At 41.9% G+C, this 21,542-nt stretch overlaps 1 protein-coding gene across 2 annotated transcripts in view; it reads left to right on the plus strand.

Moving 5' to 3' along the window:
• The window catches only part of GRIN3A (glutamate ionotropic receptor NMDA type subunit 3A), a 69,382-nt gene that overhangs the window by 39,667 nt on the left and 8,173 nt on the right, over positions 1-21,542 (plus strand). Inside the window, exons 4-7 of one of the 2 annotated variants that reach the window (XM_038124532.1) lie at positions 7,759-7,904; positions 9,432-9,547; positions 11,666-11,817; positions 12,601-12,869. In XM_038124532.1, the coding sequence (XP_037980460.1) occupies positions 7,759-7,904; positions 9,432-9,547; positions 11,666-11,817; positions 12,601-12,642 (456 nt within the window). In that variant the 3' untranslated portion in view covers positions 12,643-12,869. Of the gene's footprint in view, positions 1-7,758; positions 7,905-9,431; positions 9,548-11,665; positions 11,818-12,600; positions 12,870-21,542 lie in introns of those variants that run through there. The other variant, XM_038124531.1, reaches the window with a different exon arrangement.

A 21,542-nucleotide genomic window follows, 5' to 3' on the forward strand; every position in this document is an offset into this window, starting at 1 on the left:
CTTTGGTATCTCTTTGGTAGCTTGAGGATGTTCTCAGCCACACAGCTCTTCTGAACTTGCTTGTAATTTGAAAATGATTTCACCTGCCTGACAGTGCATTAGCCATGTTTTACAGGGAGCAAGCAGAAGAGCATGCTGGATGAAATGACTCCATCTGGAACATCTTTACAGATGCTTTCTGCTGAAGTGGAATTCGAAGCAGTGATCTACTGCCTTTTGGGAATTACATCCCTTCTTTTTCCTCAATCTACCCATTTTTCTTACAGTATTTTACACTTTCTACCTTACAGTCCTCAGCTCTCCCAGAATAAATCACAGCTTAGAGATCCCTCTGTCCAGAAAACTCTTAGAATGCTATTAAGAAACAGGGATAAACACACCTGCAAGTTCATATTCTCCAGAGTGCTCTTCTTACAGAGCTTTTTGCACTGCCCAGCACCTGAATCATCAGGGCAACCACCAGAGATTAACCACAGACCTGAGACCCCAGTCTCATCCCTGAGCTGAACAACTTTTCCAACACACAAAGGAGCAGAGCAGATCTTACATTTAATTTTCAGTGCTCACACAGGGACCATGAACACAAAGATTCATATTTTTGAGCAGAGACCTAAGTCACAGTTTCCTTTCACGTATTCCCTTGTTGCGGTGAAGAGAATAAACTGTCAGCAGTGCACTCTGCACTTGTGTCCAGATTCAAGCTGCTCATTGACTTCAGTGGAGCTGTCAGGTTTTATGCCAACTAATGACCTCTCTGAGCTGGATTCAAAGTGACAGAATTTTGAGGAAATCTGTCATTTATCCTGACAAGGAGAGAATCAGCTCCACCGACACTTTCCACAACAGAGAAGTGAAAGCGTTGATTCAAATGTATTCTGCAAACACCCTCTTCTGGAGGGCCTGGGAACGTCTCGGCTTCCAAGGCCTGAACATGTAGGACAGTTGCTGATCAAAACCTCCACTTCCAGAAGTTGAGCTGTGAATTTTCATCTGCTAAAATCTGAAATTCATGTGCTTCTTCACTGTGAATAATTTTCTTCCATCTCCTTCTGCACCCCATAAATATTCACTAGTTAGTTTTACTAGTTAGTTTTCAAAAATTCCTGCAGATAGGAGTGGAAAGCCCATGAATAGTTTTATATTGGTTTGTGGTTGGGATTTTTTTTTTTAATTACTATTATTTCATTTGTTTTGTTCATTTTCCCCTGAAACTTTGCTTATCACTTCCAATTGCTTATATTTTCACACTGGGCTATGGGAAATCTATTGGTGGCTGGGAAACCACCTAAATGTGTGGGTTACATAAGGCAAAGTAAAATACTATTGCTTTATGTGTGAGAGACAGAAATGTCATTGTAAAACAGCAGATTTCTAAAACCACATCAGTCCTTTAACAAATGCTATCTTTCTCTAGTGATTAGGAACTGAAACTGAGCAGATTTTTAAGATTCTGCAGCAGTTGCCTGGCAGAGATCATGCTGGCAACTCTGCTGATACACAAGGAGCCCATTAAACACTGCACTTAGTGTTATAACAGGTGACCAGCGCTGTTGTGGAAGTGAGTTACTAAAACCTTTTGCACCATAGTTTTTCCTCAGAAGTTGTTATAAAAGTTAGGAAAGTGCTTTCAGCCATGTTTCTCATTTCTATACCCTATTTAAATTAAAAAGCACCTTTATAGGTAGTGGTAAAATCTAAATCCACATTAGCTCTGTCACTGAAGTGAGTGGTCACTGGCACTGCCCTCAGCTACATACTGGGTTGCCTTTTTCTCATTTCCAGCAAAAAAATAGTTCATGGAGTTGAATTTAGGCACTGAAGAGGCAAACAGAATGAAGGATGAAATGCTTCTTGTGCATTGAGATCATGATTAGAAATGGAGTTCCCAAAGCATTTTTCCTCCAGTCCCATTTCACAGAACGGTTGTCAGCCAGACTCAGTGAGGCAGCTGCTGCACCCCATCAATCAATTTTCTAGATTTCAGTTACATCATTGCTTGTAGAAAATAGCCACAATTTCCCTTCCCAATAGCTGCTCTGTTTAGATGTTCCTTGTCTCCTCGCAGGTCCTAGCAAGCTCAAACTCCATGGGATCAGCAGGCAATATTGTACTGCCTACTTTTGTGGACCTGAGACCATAATTTTTTGCACCTGGGTTCTTACTGCAAAAATAAATGGCAACTGAATGGGATGTAAACCTCAAAACGATACTAAAACTAAACCAGGGCATCAAGGGGGGAAAAGTCCTTGAGGTAAATAATTTGGTATTGCAGCACTGAAAAGTCAGAGAAAAGCCAGAACCTGCTAGAAAGACCTCAAAACCCCACAGTCCCACAACCTTGAGTGTGCCAAGATTAACTGCTGCATTTTCAGTTTTAAATCCCAACCTGCACTGGAGATTTCTGGACCTGTTTCCTTTCAAGTTGGCATCTAGGTGTTTTCCCCAGCTGACAGCACTGAGTGCAATGGCAATGCACATAAAATGGAATGTGCCAAGTTATGCAAAACCCCTGTCATTCAGGATTGTGTTTTCCTGTTTCTGCTGCTGTGGTTTCATCACATTGATGTTTATCATGTTGGTATTTTCATGCATAATTGGCACCCCGAGCCATAGATGTATGCAGATGCCCAATTCGTCTCAACATCTTCCCAAATAAAACAAGTTCTCCACTTCCCACTCAGCAGATGTTTTAACAACAGCAGACAGAAACCAAGGAGATCTGGAAGTAAGGGGCCAAGCCAAGGGAACTGGTAACTGCAGTGTTTGCTTTCAGCAGCAAGAAGCACAAATATCATTTGTCTGGGAGCACCATGTTAAGCAAGGCACAGAAGACTCTGAGAAGTCCCAAAGCTTGTCCTGGCACTGTCAGAGAAGTTGGATGTACTGTAAAGCTGTGGTGTTTTCTTAAACACCACATGGCCTCCCTGTCTTAAGGGACCCAACAGCCATTTCACCTCCTCAGTGCCTGGCAGCATTCACATTTCCCTTTGTTTTCTTACACAGTGCCTCTTTTTTGTTTCCTTACCCATGATGCGTTTCCTTCAGTAGTGAGAGTCATTCTTGGAAATGCTGGGCACAATCCATGTGTCCTACAGTAGATACTCTCCTGAGAGGTCACAGAGACAGCAGTGTTCACAGGGACACCAGTTCCAGAAACCACAGCTCTTTAGCCTTTCTCCTGCACCTTCATCCTCTACTTCCCAGCAGCATGTCCTGGTCCTTCCTCTCAAGAATGCTGCCTTCACACAAGATGGGAAATCCTCCTGAGCCATCCATTCCTGTCCTGTGCAGCGAGATCCTCTGGTCTGGGCATTCCACAGCCCTGAACCTGTAAAATCCAAGCACTCAGTGCTCAAGACAAGTGCTCAGGCCCCTCTGGCTCCATGTCTCACTCATCTCTTGAATCTTCCCCAAACACTAAACCAGGTCCAAATGGGATATCACCGCATACATCATCACAACTTGATGTGCAACAGCTTCCTCACAGTAGAGTGTGGAGCTGATTCTAAATTTTGGGATGCACCTAAAGAATGGCCCCTCATGGTATACACCATTGCTTCAAATATAAAACAGTTCACTGATACGAAATCCATGATCTCCAGTATTTGAGATGCAAAAACTATACTGTTGGCTGCTGGAGCTGTCACCCCTTTTTGGAGAGCCACTAATCAGTAGCACTAAATAAGTTTTTAACTCTTTTTAGATTCTAAAAAGTAAAATATTAAAATACAATAGCAGTAATAGCTTTTATCATAGCTACTCAATTGACATATTCTTACCCTTGCTGTTGGACTGCCTTGGCTGTTGGTGTTTCCCTGCTGAGGCTCACAGCCAACTGCAGTTGGCTGTGGTGGCCTTGCCAGATAACACTCAAAGGGCTGGTTGCTTGATAAATGCTAATGGATCTTCAGAAGAGAGATACAGGGAAAATTTCTTCACCAAAAGGGTTGTCAAGCATTGGAACAGGCTGCCCAGGGAAGCGGTGAAGTAATGATCCATAGAGGAGTTCAAAAGACCTGTAGATGTGGCTCTTGGAGATGTATTTTAGTGATGGGCTCAGCAGTGTTGGGTTAGTGGTGGAGTCTAATCTTTAGGGTCTTTTAAGACTTAATAATTCTGTGATTCAATGATCTGATAGTTAAAGAAATTTAAATATCCTTATTTGACATACTGCCATTTTGCAATATCTGTACCTATGACAATCCTCACATCTTGTTCAATGAATTGTCAAGCCAGGACAATTGTGGTGATGATTTTCTTGGGACAGAGAGTGCCTAAACCCCACTTCACTGTTACCTCAGAGCCTCGTCCAGGTCTGAACAAATCTTGTTCTTTCCAGTTCTTACAGCCACAGATGTCCAAATTTGGAGGGATTTTGTAAGGCTATCCAAACCAAGTGCCTAGAAAATTAATGTCTAGAGATGGATCTGCAGCTATTGCATTTATTTATTTTTAGTTGTACTTGAGTCACCAGCAAACCTTCAGGTGCTCTGGATACAAAAGTGTCAGCATTTCCTGGTGCCATTTACCTGCTTTGTGGTGGTTATTCACCTCTGACATTGAGTGTTGAATCAAGAAACACAGTATATACACAGAAATAGAGACTCCACATAGCAGAAATTACTCTGATTTCAACAGCTATTTCTTCCAGTAAGCTGGTCTTTATATTTGCAATTACTGGTATAAATGTAAGTAACTGCTTCCCCTGAACTACAAGTTTAAAAAAAATACGTAGAGTCCATTATTGATTCTTCAAATGCTGATTTTTCAGACTTTATGATTTCTCTGAAGCCCTAGGCATTAACATTCCATTGTTGGTTTATAGAAAACAGAAAGATTCTTTCAGTGTAGGACTTTCAAAACATAAGAAAGACAGAAGAGAGAGAGCATGAGAAACAGAAAAGATTAGAAAAAAGAGACAACTAATAAGGCAAGATTCAGAGTGAGACTATGATATTTACCTGTCCTGTGAGGACACAGATATTTGTGGTTTCCATCTTGTCACATAATCTTCCCAGGAGAGGACTACAGAAGGTAAGAAAACAGCAATGACAAGTGATGAGTCTTGTTTCCATCCTGAAGTTTTCATCTTCTGTTGAAGGAAGTAACCCTTAGCACTCTTAGCAAATCATCAGTGAAGTGCTTTTGGCAGCATTTTGCACAGTCAATACACAGAGCTGCAAGCAAACCTTTTCCTCCTGTGGGTGAGCAGCAATAAGAAGAAATCAGAAGTCCTTGAAAGACATAGAGGGTTAAAACAAATGTTAACATTTGTCCTTCATAAAAAGAGTTGATCAAATACAAAGCTGCAGACACATAATGATGCTTAAGAAAAAGCAGATATTACCAGAAGCAGGTAGAGCACTGGATACAAGGGATGGCTGAACAACTCCCTTGTACAGATTTCCCAAGACTTCCCACCAGGCATATGGTGATGTTAGAGACAAGATACTAAGCCAGATGGACTTCTGATCTAATGAACATTCCGGTGTTGTCATCATTTGGGGTGAAATTTGACAGCATGCCCAACACAAAGCAAAGCGTGGGCAATCCTCAGTAAAGAATTTAGGATAGAAAATTGCATGGAGGTGCAGTTTATTGTGTTTGTACCAGCCTTTCTCATTCAGTCTTAAAAGTTTAGCCAAATTTAGACATTGGTGACAGTCTGAGTGAGAGATGTATTCCAGTGAGGACTTTATCTGCAGATTAGATGTTGCACTGCAGTTGGCATCACTAGGTTGGCCACTAACTTCACAACAAGCACCTAAGTTGACTTGGAAAATGCCAGTGTGGTTCAGTGTTGGTCTCTTCACTGAAACTGCCAAGAAGTAAAACCTAAAAAAAATAGTCCTGACTGTGGAGATGATCTTCTTGGGACAGAGAGTGCATGAATCTCACACCAAGTTCCTTCTTTAAGCAGATCGTCTTCAGTGTCTCAAGACTGGGCCTGGCAGCATTGTGCTGGAAGTCTCCATGATGTATTGTCATAGCTCAGCTCCTGCTATTTATGTCTTCTGGCACTTGAATGCTGCTCCCACACCTCTGGCAAAAAATTTCCCTCTGTGCCCACAGTCCTTCTGGCACAACACTATGGCCAGCTCCAGATGGAGGCACACCCTGCATTGCTTGTCCTACAGCCATCTACACCAGAAAACATTTAAAAAAAAAATCACAAAAAAAAAACCAAAAAAAACCAAACAAACAAACAAACAACAACAACAACAACAACAACAACAACAAAAAAAACAAAACCAAAAAAACCCCAAAACCAAAAAAAAACCCACAAACCAAAATGAACAGTACTCTTCTCCATACCCACAGACTTGGAACTAGGGGCAGGTCTCATTCCTGGGTTGCAACACAGGGACCAGATTGGCAGACCATAAGGTGGTAAACATCTGCCCACTTTAATTTTCAATTTCAGGTAAAAATTACCAGAAATACAGAATGTTCATAGCTTCCATGACATCAGAAACACCGCCATCCTGGGAGCATTGTGCAGACACATCCAAAAGACCTTTTTCTGTTTCTTTTCAGACTAAACTGCGTGACAGTGAGTTTACATCCTACCTCTGCCATTCTTAAAAAAACTACAGACACTCTTTTATCCATGGGGTCGTTGAAGAGAAGACTGGGAAAGGTCTTTTTATGGCTTTGTGCCACCCTGCACTCTGTCCTGCTTAGATGATAATGCAGAGGCCAGATGGACTGGCAGAATGCTTCTTTGCTTAGTCTTTGCCAAGCAGAGCATGGCTGTGGTGAGATCATCTTTGCAAGCTGCTCTGATGTCCGTGAGCTTCCTGGGAAGCAAATACAGCATGACTGCTTTAGCCTTAGCTCTGTTTGACTTCCTGTGCTCTGAAAGCTTGGCCTGTTAGAAGCTGGTGGATTGCTGAAGGCTTTTTTAATTAGTGTGGCTTGGCAGGACTTGGCCAGCTCAAGGAAGTGCTTGGCATAGTGGAAGATGCTGCCTGACTCCTCCATAGCAGCTTGAGACTTCCCTCCAGTGTCACTAAATGCTCCAAAGGCAAACAGAGACTTCAGAAAGAGGGGTTTGTGAAACCTGAACTGGGCTCCTTGGGGCTGCAGACTGTGGAGTCAGTTCAGAGAAGGGCGGGGCACAGAACTGCAAAAAGACTCTGCATGTGTATACCCATGGTTGCAGCCTGGGCCATGCAAAGGGAAATTCTCCCTCCTTCTCATTGCCAAGGGAGACTTTTTGGTGATCTTTCAGTCCTCAGTTTGTCTGTGAGGAACGGCAGCCAAAACTGTGATATGGTGTCTAGACTTATAGAAATAAACTGGGGGTGCTAGCCTTCTGCAGAAGGCTAACTTTCATCCCTAAAGACAAAGTAAAACATTCTGACAAAACAAATCTAGGCTGTGTGTCCTTTGCTGGGTACCCAGAGCCCAGAAGGTGGATTGTCGCCAGCCCAGAGGCTTCTCAAAACAGTTCCTGAAACATTGTCTGTTCTAGAGACAAATAATCCCAATAAACACCTACATTTGGGTGTTCAGGGTGTTTCATGGGGATTATTTGGAGAAAACCCCGAGTGTACACAGACAGGATATTTAGCCACATGGTAAGTCTTTCCAGGTTTTTCCTGGGTGGTGGGAAGCTGCCTGCAGGAAAACACCCAGAGAGGCAGGCCCACAAACGCTGGAGATTTCTGAGGAACTGTTGCCACACTGAGGCCAAGACACCAGATGTGATGGGAGGCAAATGGCTCTGCTAATCCTCTCCTGTCCTCCCCTCAGCTCCACCATCCATCCCAAGGGTTCCGGTTCGGCACGGTGCGGGAGAGCAGCGCGGAGGACTACGTGAGGCAGAGCTTCCCGGAGATGCACGAGTACATGCGGCGCTACAACGTCCCTGCCACCACTGACGGGGTGGCCTATCTGAAGTGAGCCCCTGCAAACAGCACCACACCTGCCCCCCGGCTGGTTGTTATGATCTGCTTATTAAAATTGTTAAGGGAGATGCTCGGATTAAGGTGAAAATGAGGCCAAAGTCAATAGTACAGATATTATTTAACAGTAAGTGTGTGCAAGGGCGGGGGGGGGGAGAGAGAGAGAGAGAGAGAGAAAGATAGTGACAGAGAGACAGATGTAGAAAATATTACAACTTCATGGATGCCATGTCCCACTGATCCTCTTCTTCCCAGTGCTGAGGGTCCCACAAAACATGGGCATTCAATGGAATAATACCTATTTAGGCCAGGTGGGAATGCCCACCTGGGTGTGGGGGTCCCATCAGGTGAGGACAGTGTATAAACCCCTGTCAAGTTCCTGAGCTTGAGAGCCTTTCATCAGGCAGTGAGAAACATTCAGAAAAAAACATTCAGTCCAAGCAAAAGCTGCCAGTGAGGTTCCTCAGTGTGGTGGGAGGAAAAGAGGTTCTCAGAGAGGAACCTTAATTTATCATTAAAATGAATTAAAGAAGCACTAGACTGTTAAAAAGTAATAAAAGTATTGTTGCTTTAGGGAATCATGGTGTCGGTGTGCCTCAGAGATATTTGTGCTTAGCAGTCTGGGGGTCACACAACTCTTCCAGGAAACACGGGAGCTGGTAATAAGCCTGAAATCATTCATTCATTTAATCTTAAAAGTTGCCTGGCAGATGGCCTGAGGACTTTTCACCAGAAGCTTTTTCCTGTTGTTTTCTGTTCATGTATTTTTCCCCAGATCCATCCTGTTGATAATTAAGACACATGGCAGTTGTTTGCATCAAACTGGAGTAAATGGATAGAAATCAATGAAGTAATCACATCAGGAGAACACCCAGACTTTTAAGGGGACGGGAATGGAGAGTGCAATCCTGGGATCAGATGGGAACAGGCACTGCAGATCTTCTTTTGTATCATTATTTTTATCCAAACATGCTGTTTAGAAATGATTATTTTAGTAAAATTCAGTCATCGTGTTCATGAAGACAACAAAAGGAAAAGATAGATTTCCTTCCTTGGGTGAAGGAAATAATTTACCTCATATTCAAGGAGAAAGAAGGAGAAATACCTTTGAATAAATTATCCTTCTGGTTTTTTGCTCTAATATGCCCCAAGTTTAACATCACAAAGAAACCAAGACAGCAACAGTACTTTAGCAATTTTTGATCTTCTACACTAAACCTTGTGCGACTTTTAATTGAATCAAAGTCCAACATTTTGTAGTAATTTTTGTCTTTCAGCACAATAGTATTTTGTGGGAGCAAAATAAGTCCTAAACACACTGACTGCTTTTAATGCAAAAAGTTTGCATTTCATGCACTATTCCATCCTTCAAAATACAAATCAGCTTTCAATTTAAGTGCAGATGTGCAAATAGCAATCCCTGGTTTCATAGAGTAACTTTCCAGAAAACTGCATAGACAAATGTTCAGCGTCACTTAGTCAGTGAAGTGATTGTGTTTCTGACTTTGGTGTTGAATACAGGCATGATCCAGAGAAACTTGATGCCTTCATCATGGATAAAGCACTCTTAGATTATGAAGTGTCAATAGATGCTGACTGCAAGCTCCTAACTGTGGGAAAACCCTTTGCCATTGAAGGTAACAACCCGTTTTATAACACACCACTCTGTTCCTCATGTGCTGAATTTGCTTTGTTGTGCTGTGGTATTCTCAGTGAAAATATGGAGGTGAAACAGAGGACCCCTTGAGGATTATGACAAAATCCTCAGTGAATGAGCAGAACAAAAGCTCCAGCCTTTTCTTCTGGTTTTTTTTTTTTTCTCGAGATCTTGTATCACTTTAATCACCTGTTTCCAGGTCAGGTTGGGTGGAGCTTTGAGCAACTTGGTCTAGTGGAAGATCCCCCATAGCAGGCATTGGAATGAAATATTCTTTAAGGTCCCTTCCAATCCAAACCATGCTGTGATTCTATGTTCTGTTGCCATGCTCTATATAGAAATTATTCCAAGCACTCAGACAGTGTGTCTCCAGACAAGTAGGAGGCAGAGTCCATTTCCCTGCTCACCATGAAATAAAGAGGCCCCTGAAATGAGGCTTCTTTTCTGCTTCTTTCTCTTTGTTGACATGTGTCCAAAACCTAGTTCTAAAATGTTCAAAATGCGGTTCAGCAGTTTCACTCTCATCTGAAACAGGCAAATACTGTTCTTATTTTAAAGGTCAGCTCAAGATTCCCTCTGAATCTATAGTTAATTGAGAAGGGAGCCTGCCCTGGTGCTTGGCCTCCTGCAGCCTTGAGAAATTAGCAAGGACAGCTCAGAAGGCAGCCTGGAAGCAAGGCTGGTGTGAAGCTGCTTCCAGCATGGATGAGCACATGGGCAGCAGACTTTAGAAACCACTTTTGTGATAGATGGGCAGTGCAAAGGACTGGTGCTTCCACTTTCCCCTCCTCCAAGGGCAATAGCTCCAGCTGCTCCCATCACACAGTAAAACAACCTCCTTCAGGAACCTGATAAATCCCTTTCAGAAAGGTCAGCTCTGGTGAAATAAAATCAGAAGCTTCCACAATTTCAAATGAAGTAGATTAGATTTTAATATATAAAAAGAAACAAACAAATAGACACTGAACTGTATGATTTTGGATGACTGGACTTCCTTCATATCACCCAATTACAAAAAAAGTATGCTGAAAATGTGATATTTTTGAGTCCTAGCTGTGCTAACTCTGAAATAAATACTTTTATGTGAGAAAATTTATTCAGGTGGAATTACAGGCACAATGAAAAACTCAGCAGCAACAGAGAAGCATTGTAGGAACAGCTATCACATCACTTGTTAAAAAGCGAGCCCCTGTCCTGGAAAATTCAGCACTTGTCTGGGAGGGTTTTTTCTTTCTTCCTGTATTGTTGTGGGTTTCTTTAAGGAGACAGTCTGAAATTCTGAATTCTGAACTGAAAAACAAAAATCCACAGTGGACTAGAAATTAATCTCTGCAGGCAATTGGCATGCAACTGCAAGTCTTTGAGGGATCAATTGTATTTGTTTAGAATTTCTAAAGTCAAACCTCAGATTCTCCAAATAAAAGTACCACATTCAGAGTTACTAAATTCATTTTCACTTACACTAAGTCCTTTACGCACACTTTAACATGGTGAAAGACAATACAGTGGGTAAAAACTGCATTTATTAGTATTTGAAAGTCCCTGTCAGTGCCAGAGCAGAAGTGCACAAACTGAAACCATAGCCCCTGGACTTTAAATTGCTGTGTGATAACAATGAAGATGGCTTCTGTATATATTTATGTGCATACAGCTCCTCATCAGAAAATGCATTGAAAGGAAATGTCACATCTGACACCACAGTTGCATCCACTGCTCTAACAATGCAAGGAGATCACAGAATGATTTATGTAACATTGAGGCTCTTTTGCGTTGCTGAAAGAATCCATGACAAGGGCATGAAAAGGTCTAGAGAAAATATTTATTAATCCATTATCTTCATTTTAAGTTTTTGAATCTCCAGTTTTACATATTTCTTGTGTGGCCGTACTAATGTTGAATTTGCTTATTCTGTTTATATTGGATGACTTTATTTTGCACCAAAAAAGGTCTTGTCTCAGCATTCTTAGACCACAGTAAGTCAGGTTTAAGCTGGCCGGCTGAAATGGAGTGCCAGTTTGCTCTTCCCTGCTGAAATGAACATACTTCAGCAAAAACCAAACAAGAAAGAAAGAGATCATTGCTCTGCTCTCCCTTCTAGGATATGGCATTGGTCTTCCCCCCAACTCTCCGCTCACCTCAAACATCTCTGACCTGATTAGCCAGTACAAATCCCATGGCTTCATGGATGTTCTGCACGACAAGTGGTACAAGGTTGTTCCCTGTGGAAAACGAAGCTTTGCCGTCACGGAGGTAAGCGATGAACTTGGGTCACCTAAGTGAGGCTTTGTGCAAGCTGACAGTTATTTCCCCTCACTCCCAATGACATGCCCACATGGCAGGGATGGGTGGCAGCTGAAGGGAAGGAGGAGGCTTCAGAGGCAAGAGCTGCTGACCCAGGCAGCAGTCAGGGCAGAGCAGGAGGAGCACGTCAGTGGGACTGCTGCTGAGTGAGGCACCAGGGAGCTCCTCTGGAGAGAAGCAGGGCATGAAGAGGGCAGTAAAAATTGTGATCTGGTATATTTTATAGCAAACTTGTCTGATTCTGATTCCATGCAACTGTGTGTGTACGTATCACCATCCACAGAGAGGGGGGGAGCTCAGGACCTCCCAAATTTTTAATACATCCTGACCACTTCCAAACATGGGTGGCAGCTACCAAAGATAGGATTTTAGGCTAGAAATGGTTTGCTAAGACACCATGCCAAGAAGAGAAGAGAAGTAGGTCTCACTTCCATGTAGATCTATGAGAAATGGAAGTAAATCTTCACAGATGTACATTCAAGTACCACATCAGAGGAGTTATGCCATTATTTATGAGAAAAAGATAACTCTTACCAGAATAGCAGTTTTTCCTCAAGTTCTCTAGACTGTCAAGTGAAAAAATAAGATAAATTATTGAAGAATCAAAAGCACCAGCAATGTGTGACGCTTATAGCATACCCTTTTAGCTGAAGGTCTTCCTTCAGGTTATGTAGGATAGGTTATGTATTCTCAAAGATGCAAACAGTTACAACTCTGCTGTCTCCTCCTCAGACTGTTCAGCCAAATGCCAAACACACACTCGGTGCTCCCTGAGGAAATGACAGCATTCTCCTATCAAAGAGAGAGTGGCAGCATTCTCCTATCTCCGTTTCCTGGGCTCTGACTCCCACTTTTCATTGGTCAGCTGCAAACCTCTGGCTGCTGACTAAATCTCTACAAAGTTGGCATTTTTTAGAGATATGGCAAAGCAAATCTTTATTTGGCATTTTTATTACATAATTTGTTGGGGTATTTCTGCAGGTCTTACTACATTCTTTACTTTTTCATTACAGCTGTGTCAATAGGAAATAAATTATATTTTAACATCATACATTCATAGAAGAAAATTCAATTTATTTTTATCCAACTTACTCATTTTTTGTTTCTTTTTTATGTGATTAATTCAACACAAGAAAGCAAACTCAAACAGAAGTCTGTATTCACTTCTCTTTCTGATTTAGCTTATCTGAAGATTGTATTATCATCTAAAAAGGAAATTGTCTTTTTAAAATAGCAGTTCCCTCAATGACTTCTTGTTACTCTACATTTTAACAAGTCTTTTGAATTAAATCTCAGGAAATTACAAGGTGGTAATGTTATAAATTACCTCAATGTTGCTTAAAACTCAAAACTCTTACAGTAGAGAAAACTTACCTTCCTAATAATTCCCTAGTGATGTGACAAAAGGAGCTTCCTCTGATCATGTCTCACCCCACCACATTCATCTGGGGCTGTATGCTCTCTATTCTTAGTCATAGAATAAATTCCAGTCAAAAGTACAATTTTATTTAGTACTGGTTTACTCTCAGAACATATGGTTGCTTCTTTAAGTCTGTGGAGTGAGGTGCTTAGATCCCCTGGGAGGGGCATGAGATGATACACTGGGCTGCAGAAGTATTAGAACCTAAGTAATACTTACGTGTAAAAATTGTAAATAGATGTACATATATGGGGGTCCTTGTTCAAAATGTTACCAAGAGAGGTGCATGATCAACACAAGATTCCTCAAGGCCTACCAACAGAGGGAGAGGAGGTGGGGCAAAAATCCGCTCCAGTCTGAAAAGAAAATTCAGGTTTTGCCCTGTGAATAGTCCCATGGAATTTCTTTGGGTTTTTTTCACTATTGAATAGGTTTTATGGAGGCCTTGAAACAGGATTTATGGGAGGCCTTAGGCATGGTGTGACAGATGGAGAACATGTTGTGCTTTAACATAATTAAGTCTTTTAGTATAACCTCCCTGTGAAATCCAGAAAGAAGGGCAGGCGTAGCTGCTCCCAGGCTGGTTGTCTGACCATAGGCCTTATTCGATCTTCAGTTGCACTAATTCAACATGCACAACAATCTGAACTGAAGGATGCAGTTCATGGAGTCCAACAAGGCCAAGTGCAAGGTCCTATACCTTGTTGGTTGGGGCAGTGCCAAACACAGATACAGGCAGGGCACAAATACAGAACGGATTGAGAGCAGCCCTGGGGAGAAGGACTTGGGGTTTTGGTGGATTAGAAGCTCAAGATACCCTGGCAACATGATCTGGCAGCCCAGAAAGCCAAAGATTTCCTGGGCTGCATCACTAAAAGTGTGAGCAGGAAGTCGAGGGAGGTGATTGCACCTCTGCTCACTCTGGTGAGACCTCACCTGCAGAGCTGCATCCAGCTCCGGGATCCTCAGCATAAGAAGGATGTGGCACTGTTGGAGGAAATCCAGAGGAGACCACAAAGATGATCCGAGGGCCTCTGCTCTGGACCCAGGCTGGGAGAGCTGGGGTGTTCACCTGGACAAGAGAAGGCTTCAGGGAGACCTTGGGGCCCCTTCCAGTGTCTAGCTGGGATCCAAGAGAGCTGAAGAGGGACTTGGATAAGGGATGGGGTTACAAGATAAGGGGAATGGCTTTAGACTGAAAGAGGTAGGTTGAGAGGAGATAAAAGGAAGAACTGAAACATTTAGGGGGCGAGGCCCTGAGAGAAGTTGCCTAAAGAAGCTGTGGCTACCGCATCCCTGAAAGTGTCCAAGGCCAGGTGGAACAGGGCTTGGAGGAACCTGGTCTGGTGGTTGGTATCCCCTCCCAGGGCAGGGGGTTGAAACTAGATGATCTGTAAGGTCTCTTGAAAACCACACTATTCTAGGAATCCATGAATCTAAAAAGTCACTGAAAGGTCCTCATGCAACCAGAAAGCGAGCAGAAGCGGAATACCACTTGAAAGTGTGTGCCATTTGTGGTAAGCTCTGCTAAGTCCAGATCTTCATTTTCCTGAGTTGCCTCACTTTTAATGCATCTCCCACATGCATCCTCTCTTCTTCATCCATTCCTTTTGGCCAAGAACTTGCAGATTTTAGAATGAATGATTTCTTAGTTGGGAGAAATTTACTAAACTTAACAGCGAAGCAGCAAACACTCTCCAAGTACAGGTTCCCCAGTGTTACAACAAGAAGCATGGGAATTAGTCTTGGACTTACCTTTATGTTGGTTTGTATCATTTACTCCTCTACAGCCTAAAAAATCTCTGTAACTTTACTCCCTGCAATCAGTCACAGTAGTATTCTACAGATTCACTGAAGAGTGGACAATGTTCAACACAGGAGCAGATGATTCATTTTTTGAAAAAGGCTCATCTTCTCAGTGGGTAGTCATTCACATGGATTATATACCAAAGTGAGACCCAGCAATTGCCTTTTGACAGCAAGAGTAAAGCTTGTATTCTTCTATGCCATTGTGATAAATTTGGTCTGTGACATGCTGCACCTGTTGACCAAGACTAATGATGCCAAAATGGGAATATAGGTAGGTGAAATACTGATCAGTATAGCCTTTAAATTGATGGGAGATCCATCATCCATTTTGGTCATTACCTCTTTAGCCGTGCCTGATTTGTACTCACCTGCCACTCCTGCCCACTGAAGTTAATTTTTCTATAGATTTGTTTTGAGATCCATCTTCCTACTCACCATTTTTTAGTAATCTGACACTGGGAAATTATATTTCAGAATATAATTCAGTTCTGCATTGAGCAGAACTCAATGCTAGCTCTTCCCATCTCTCTCTATCTGGCAGTGGATGAGCACTTTGCTTATTCTAAACTGCATTTCAAAACAAAGTTGTCCTGGAAAGAAATTATTCAGCCTAGGGCTGGAAGGTTTGCAGTGAAAACCTTGCAGCTCCTCAAGCTAGGAAACCAATAAAGATGGTTTATTTTCTGATATTGCAGAGGTCAGAAGTGCTTGACTCTGCTGTTTTATATCAACCTCTCCAGCAAAACCACTTACCCAAGTCATCTGACCCTGACCAGCACCCACTGGATCATTTATGGGGCATGCAGCTAACTCAGGCTTGGAAAGAAAACTGCAGTGAATTGCACTTAATCCTCTTCACTGCAGGTAATTGTGGGTGGCTGTGCCTGTTCTTGATGAGGCTAGCTGCTAGCAATATTGCTTGAGTACTCCTGGTTTAAAAGTGTTATGTTTTAGTTTCAAAGGAATGCCTTTGTGGCCAAATTGCTGAGTGAGTTCCCTGCTGAGGGTGAAACATGATGCAGGAGGGATGAGGAATTGACAGAGTTATATTTGCAGATCATATCTGGGCATAATCAATGTAATTTGTTTTTATTTTGCATACAGTACACTCAGCTCTCCCTCTACCTACTGTTGTTCTCACTGATGCCTCTTCAGAAGGAGCCAGGCTCTTGGGACTTGCCTTTCCATCCCAGTAGCTCCAACCAAGCTCAAAATAGACTGCAGAGAGAAGGTTTTTACAAAGAGGATGGAAAATCAGAAAGTGAGCAGAATGTTTCCCAGAGGGGTGGTGGATGCCCCATTCCTGAAAATGTTCAACCATCCCTGGAGGCATCCGAGGCTCCGAGCAAGCTGTTCTAATTGACTATGGCCCTGCTCATTGTGGGGCAGTTGGACCAGGTGGTCTTGAAAGATCCCTTTCAACTCAAACCAGTCTATGATTCTGTGATTTTTTGGAACCAAAAATTTTGCAATTTTCTGCTCCTGGCAGCAAAGCAACTCTGGAACTCAGCCAGCAGGGCAGCAGGCAGGGGTATCTCTGAAAGGCAAAATGCCTGCAGTCAGTGGGTTTGGCTGGTCAGGCGAGGCAGTGATGACCAGGGCAGGGTTTATCAAGACAGTACAAAAAGAAGAGTCCTTCCTGGTCCATGCTTTGGGAGAAGCTAATTAAGTGTACACAATCTTTCACAGCTTTTTAGCTATATTTAAAAAAAATGTTACTGTTGCAACTGTATCTTCTGAAAGGTTTGCATTTCTCCTTTTATATTCATAATGATCATAGGACAGCTGGAACTCTAGAACTTAGACTGATTTCCGTGATGATTGGCAGTTAGGTAACAACCAACACATGGAATAAAAAATTATATATTGCCTCATACCATTATCTCAGCTATTAATATCAAGAACTTGCTGATGCTTCAGACAAATAGTATCTAAGCCACCATTTAAATATATGACAATATATGAAAGCACACAGACCCTTGCAGCCCAAACTGACCCTGACAGTGGTGATGCTGGGCAAGGGCAAAGTGATGTGAACCTCCTCCCAGTGCCTGAGGGACAGGTCCATGCTAACAGTGGGGATTGGTCCTTGATCACAGCCTTCCATCTAAACTGGATGGAAGCCACACAGCCAAAAAAAACCCAAAAAACAACAACAACAAAAAACAACAACAAAAAATTAAAAAAAAAAAAAGACCCTTTTATCTTAGAATTGTGGAATAATTTGGGTGGGCAAAGGCCTCTACAATCAATGAATCCAGCCATTAATGCAGCACTGCCAAGTCCACCACTAAACTGTGTTCCTAAGTGCCACATCTGTAGGTCTTTTAAATCCCTTCCGGGATGCTGACTGATCCTCTTTTCATCTCCCATCAGTGGTGAGATGCATCGATGGCTGTTAGCTCTCAAGTTTCTGAAGGAACTTGCTCAAACTTACTGGTCTTTTGCCTGAATTGATGATCTTTGGCCTCAGCATCACTCAAGACGCACAGTCAGACAGTGGCTCCATTCAGCTTGCCATGATTTCACATAGTTGCCATCCAGAAAATTGTGCATTTCTGCTCTGTCTTTTTCCTAGTCCACTTAAAGGTCAACCAATAGTTTCCTTTTTTGCTACACCCATCACCTGGCAACTCATCAGTGACTTTTCCAACCTTGAAGTTCTGGTTCATGTTTGTCCCTGGTGCACTGCAGGTGTCAAGGGAAGGCCATGCAGACACTTCCATAAAGGAAACAAACTGCCCTGTGCTCATAAATTGCAGCTGCCCATCAGTCACCTTTCACAGCACCTTGTTGTGAAAGCATGAAAAACAAACACAAAGAACAGGGAAAAAAGGTTCTGCTGTACCAAGACACTTTTCTCAGTCTGTACATATGCTGTCTGGGGGGAGAGGTGGCCCCTGCCCACAGGAGGAATTGGGAATATTTCCAAAATGGGTCTCACAAAGTGACAGAAGTTGCATTGAAAAGAGGTCATCTCAGTGTGGGAAGAGATAATGGGTTCTGGACTTGCACTGTGGAAAAAATACTTTGCACAACAGTCCTGCAGAAGGGAATGAATGAGTATTGACTCTGTCAACAGAGTCAGGAGAAGATGTGTCCTGCAAATGAGTAAAATATTTAGATTCATCCATTGAAAGTGAAAACAAACAAAAGAGAAAGGTGACTGTCTGAAGAGGTATTGACAGAGCTTGGCAAATTGATGAGTAGAAAATAAAACATTTATTACAAAACAGTGTTTTTCCAGCTCTGTGCCAAAGCCCTCACAACAAGCAGGGAAAGGAACTTGTCTTGCCAATATGAGACAGTATTCACAGTATCTTGAAATTTGTCATTTGAAACTCTAAAGCTGTGGTCATCAGTTTTTTGCTAAGGATAATACCCCTGAAGAGATTAAATATGTATTATTTTTAAGCTGCTCTTTCTTTGAGAGTACAGAAAGCCATAAGAATTAAAATCAAGTCTAAAAATAAGTCTCTTTGCAGCTACAAAAAATGCCACAATATGGGGAGGGGGACACGTTTTAATAACACTTAGCTGACTAAATAAAAGCATCAGCATCAGTAGGATTTTGCAAGCCTACTGAGATGTGTAAATGAGTTTAGAATTCTACCCTTCATATCCATTTTTCCCTACTAATTCCTTATCAGCACAGGTGCTGCAAAACTGAACTTCCAACCACCAGCAAACCTTTTAAAAATCCTTACAGGGAAAATGCAATCAAGAAAATACAGCTTATCATTATACTTAAAACACACATGATACTGTTATAAATGTAATTGCCAAATAAGCCGGATCAATAATTTGCGAGAGTCAAATTATTATAAAATAACAAAGTATAAAATTTATTTCACGTTCGAATTCACAATTAATGCCAGCCACGAATTAAAACGGACAGAGTCAAGCCCGGGACATTGGCTCTGGGTGACACAGAGCTCTGAGCCCCTGTGGCGTCAGAGAGGTAGTGGCACAAGATGGCCATGTCCGAGTCCAGTTTTTATACTCTTCTTCTCACCAGAGGCAAGGATGTCTTTTGTCCTTTTCATAATCAAGTGAGTTTGCAAAGCTTCTCGGTCCAAGGATAATACTGTCAGATGTGTAAACAGTCCAGTCTCTGACGTCTTGGGAATAATTCATTGGTCTCTTGTCTTCTGCTAGACGAGTCCTTAAGGATCGCATTTACAATACACAAGCCCGTGTCTGGGAAGATATACATGTAAAACAGTCCTTTACCAGTAGTCCTTTACATGGTAGTAGATTTCCCAGAAACAAACCATAGGCTAAGTGAATTATCATAAAATATGCTATCTCTCCAACTATCTGTGGCCAGGTGTGCCACTGATATCTTATTCCTGACTTAAGATTCCCAGTTCCTGTGCTGTTTTCCTCTCCTTTACATGTAAGTGTAGCAAGACTATGGGTGGTATGTGTAGGACAACTGGTTTCCCAACTCCTGAGAGCTTCTATGCAAACCCCATCCTTTAGCTTTGGTAACTAGCCTGGACATGTTTCCTTTAGCAGTTTTCATATGGTCAGTGTAGCTGTAAACTTTTAATATTCCTATAACAGATCTACGTTTTCATAACAGAACCATATTTTAGTACATTCAAAATACTAGACTTATAATGACATTACATTCAGTGTATTAATCACATAATACTATTTTATCCACCTATGAATTTTGACATATCTATAACAATACCCATATTTAGTATTTGGGTTCAGCAGTGTGTAGCACCAATATCTTTGCTGTGCTGCCAACTTGCAGATTATCCACAAGAATCTTTACAAGCTTCTAATTAGTCAATGTTGGACCACAGGAGTATTTGATGACTTATTCAGTGCAGCCAGGGAGTGTAAGGCATTTACAGTCTCCTGTAGCAGGGAGTAAAACAGGAGTTCTTCCCATGAAAACAAATGCTGAAATCACTAAGAGCTGTTTTTGTCTCTGCTGCCTGCTCCAAAGTGAACACAAATGTCAGACTGGCTTCTCTGCATCCCTTTACTTCTATTCAGGGTTAAAAAAGAAAAAAAAGGCACATAACTAGAGTGGAAACAACAGGAAGTATTCAGATAGCAATTATATACATGGGTTGATAAATTGGAAAAGTCTCTTCAAGGATGTATTGCAAAAAAAAAAAAAGCACATCTTTTCTTGTATTTGTTGGTGTCTAGAAAATGCCAATTTCCCATTTGCCAGTGGGAAACAACTTGGAGGCTGTTGCAATTGTCGTGCTTAGCACCCATTAGCACTAATTATCACAGGATTGACTACACTGCTTATTGGTCCAGAACTATTACATGGCTGTAACTGAGTTCATTCTTCTATAATGAAGGGAGCTGCCTCCTGGATTTATGATTACAAACTTGGAGCAAGGACTACATTTTTATCCTGACTTAATACAGAATACACCACACGTTGGACTTTTATTCCTTAAAAAAAAATAAAATAAAAGGAAACAAAAATAAGATATTGCAGTAGAGAAATCCACCGGTTTGTCTTCTGTTGCCACCCCCAACATACACCCACTCCCCTGGCCCCTAACCCTTGAGCAGAGAGGAAAGCAGTGATGCAGAGACCATTTTTTCCCTGCTCTTTCCATGTATATTCTATGTATGCACCTAAACATGCATAAAAGAGCAACAAAATAAGTATTAGAACTTGCTCCTCTAATGAGAGGAGCCTCTATTAGAGGCTGAAAATGAGAGGTACCTCTATTAGATGGTTTCCTTTACTATATAACATGTGTGTCTCTACAGTAATTACAGACAGCTGATAAATAACCATTTTACAATGGTTTGTGAATGTGCTGATACTGCTATGTATAATCACTCCATACACTCCACACTGTGTTAACTATTTCTCCCCTACCTTGTTTTCCCCCACAATTTAGTCTCAAAAATTTCCTTCTACTGTGCAGCCTTTATCACATAGTTCCTCCAATGTATTACCGTCTTCATTGCTAGATGAAATATTATTGATGCTTTGTTTTGGCACTTCCTTTGCTAGGAAAAATGTCTTGTTTGGGACAATTTCCAAAGCCATCCATTACAGGTGAAAAATTCATCTGGCATGACAGTGCTGGAATTTCTTTCACCTGCTTCCAGGGAAGATAGAAAACAATTCTGCAGAGCTGACAGGACAGGGAGCCAGACCCTCATCAGCATAAATCAGAGAGGCTTTGCTGAAGACGAGGGAGTTATTTTTCATGTAAGGAGCTAGCCACATGTGCTTTCTGTAGCAGTGCTGAAGTGGCATCAAACACTAACCCCAGGCATTCAGGAACCCACACTGCAATAGGGCTTTTTATTATTGTTTTGAATGGCTAGGGGTTTATGATATTACATTAAACCTAGTTCCCATGGCAAGAACCACCCACAGGCTGTTACTCTCTGTGACATCCAACAGCTGGAGCCTGGGAGCATTGGTAGAGAAGTGTATTCA

Source organism: Motacilla alba, chromosome Z (genome assembly GCF_015832195.1).
Source record: "Motacilla alba alba isolate MOTALB_02 chromosome Z, Motacilla_alba_V1.0_pri, whole genome shotgun sequence".
In the NCBI taxonomy this organism is placed as follows: domain Eukaryota; kingdom Metazoa; phylum Chordata; class Aves; order Passeriformes; family Motacillidae; genus Motacilla; species Motacilla alba.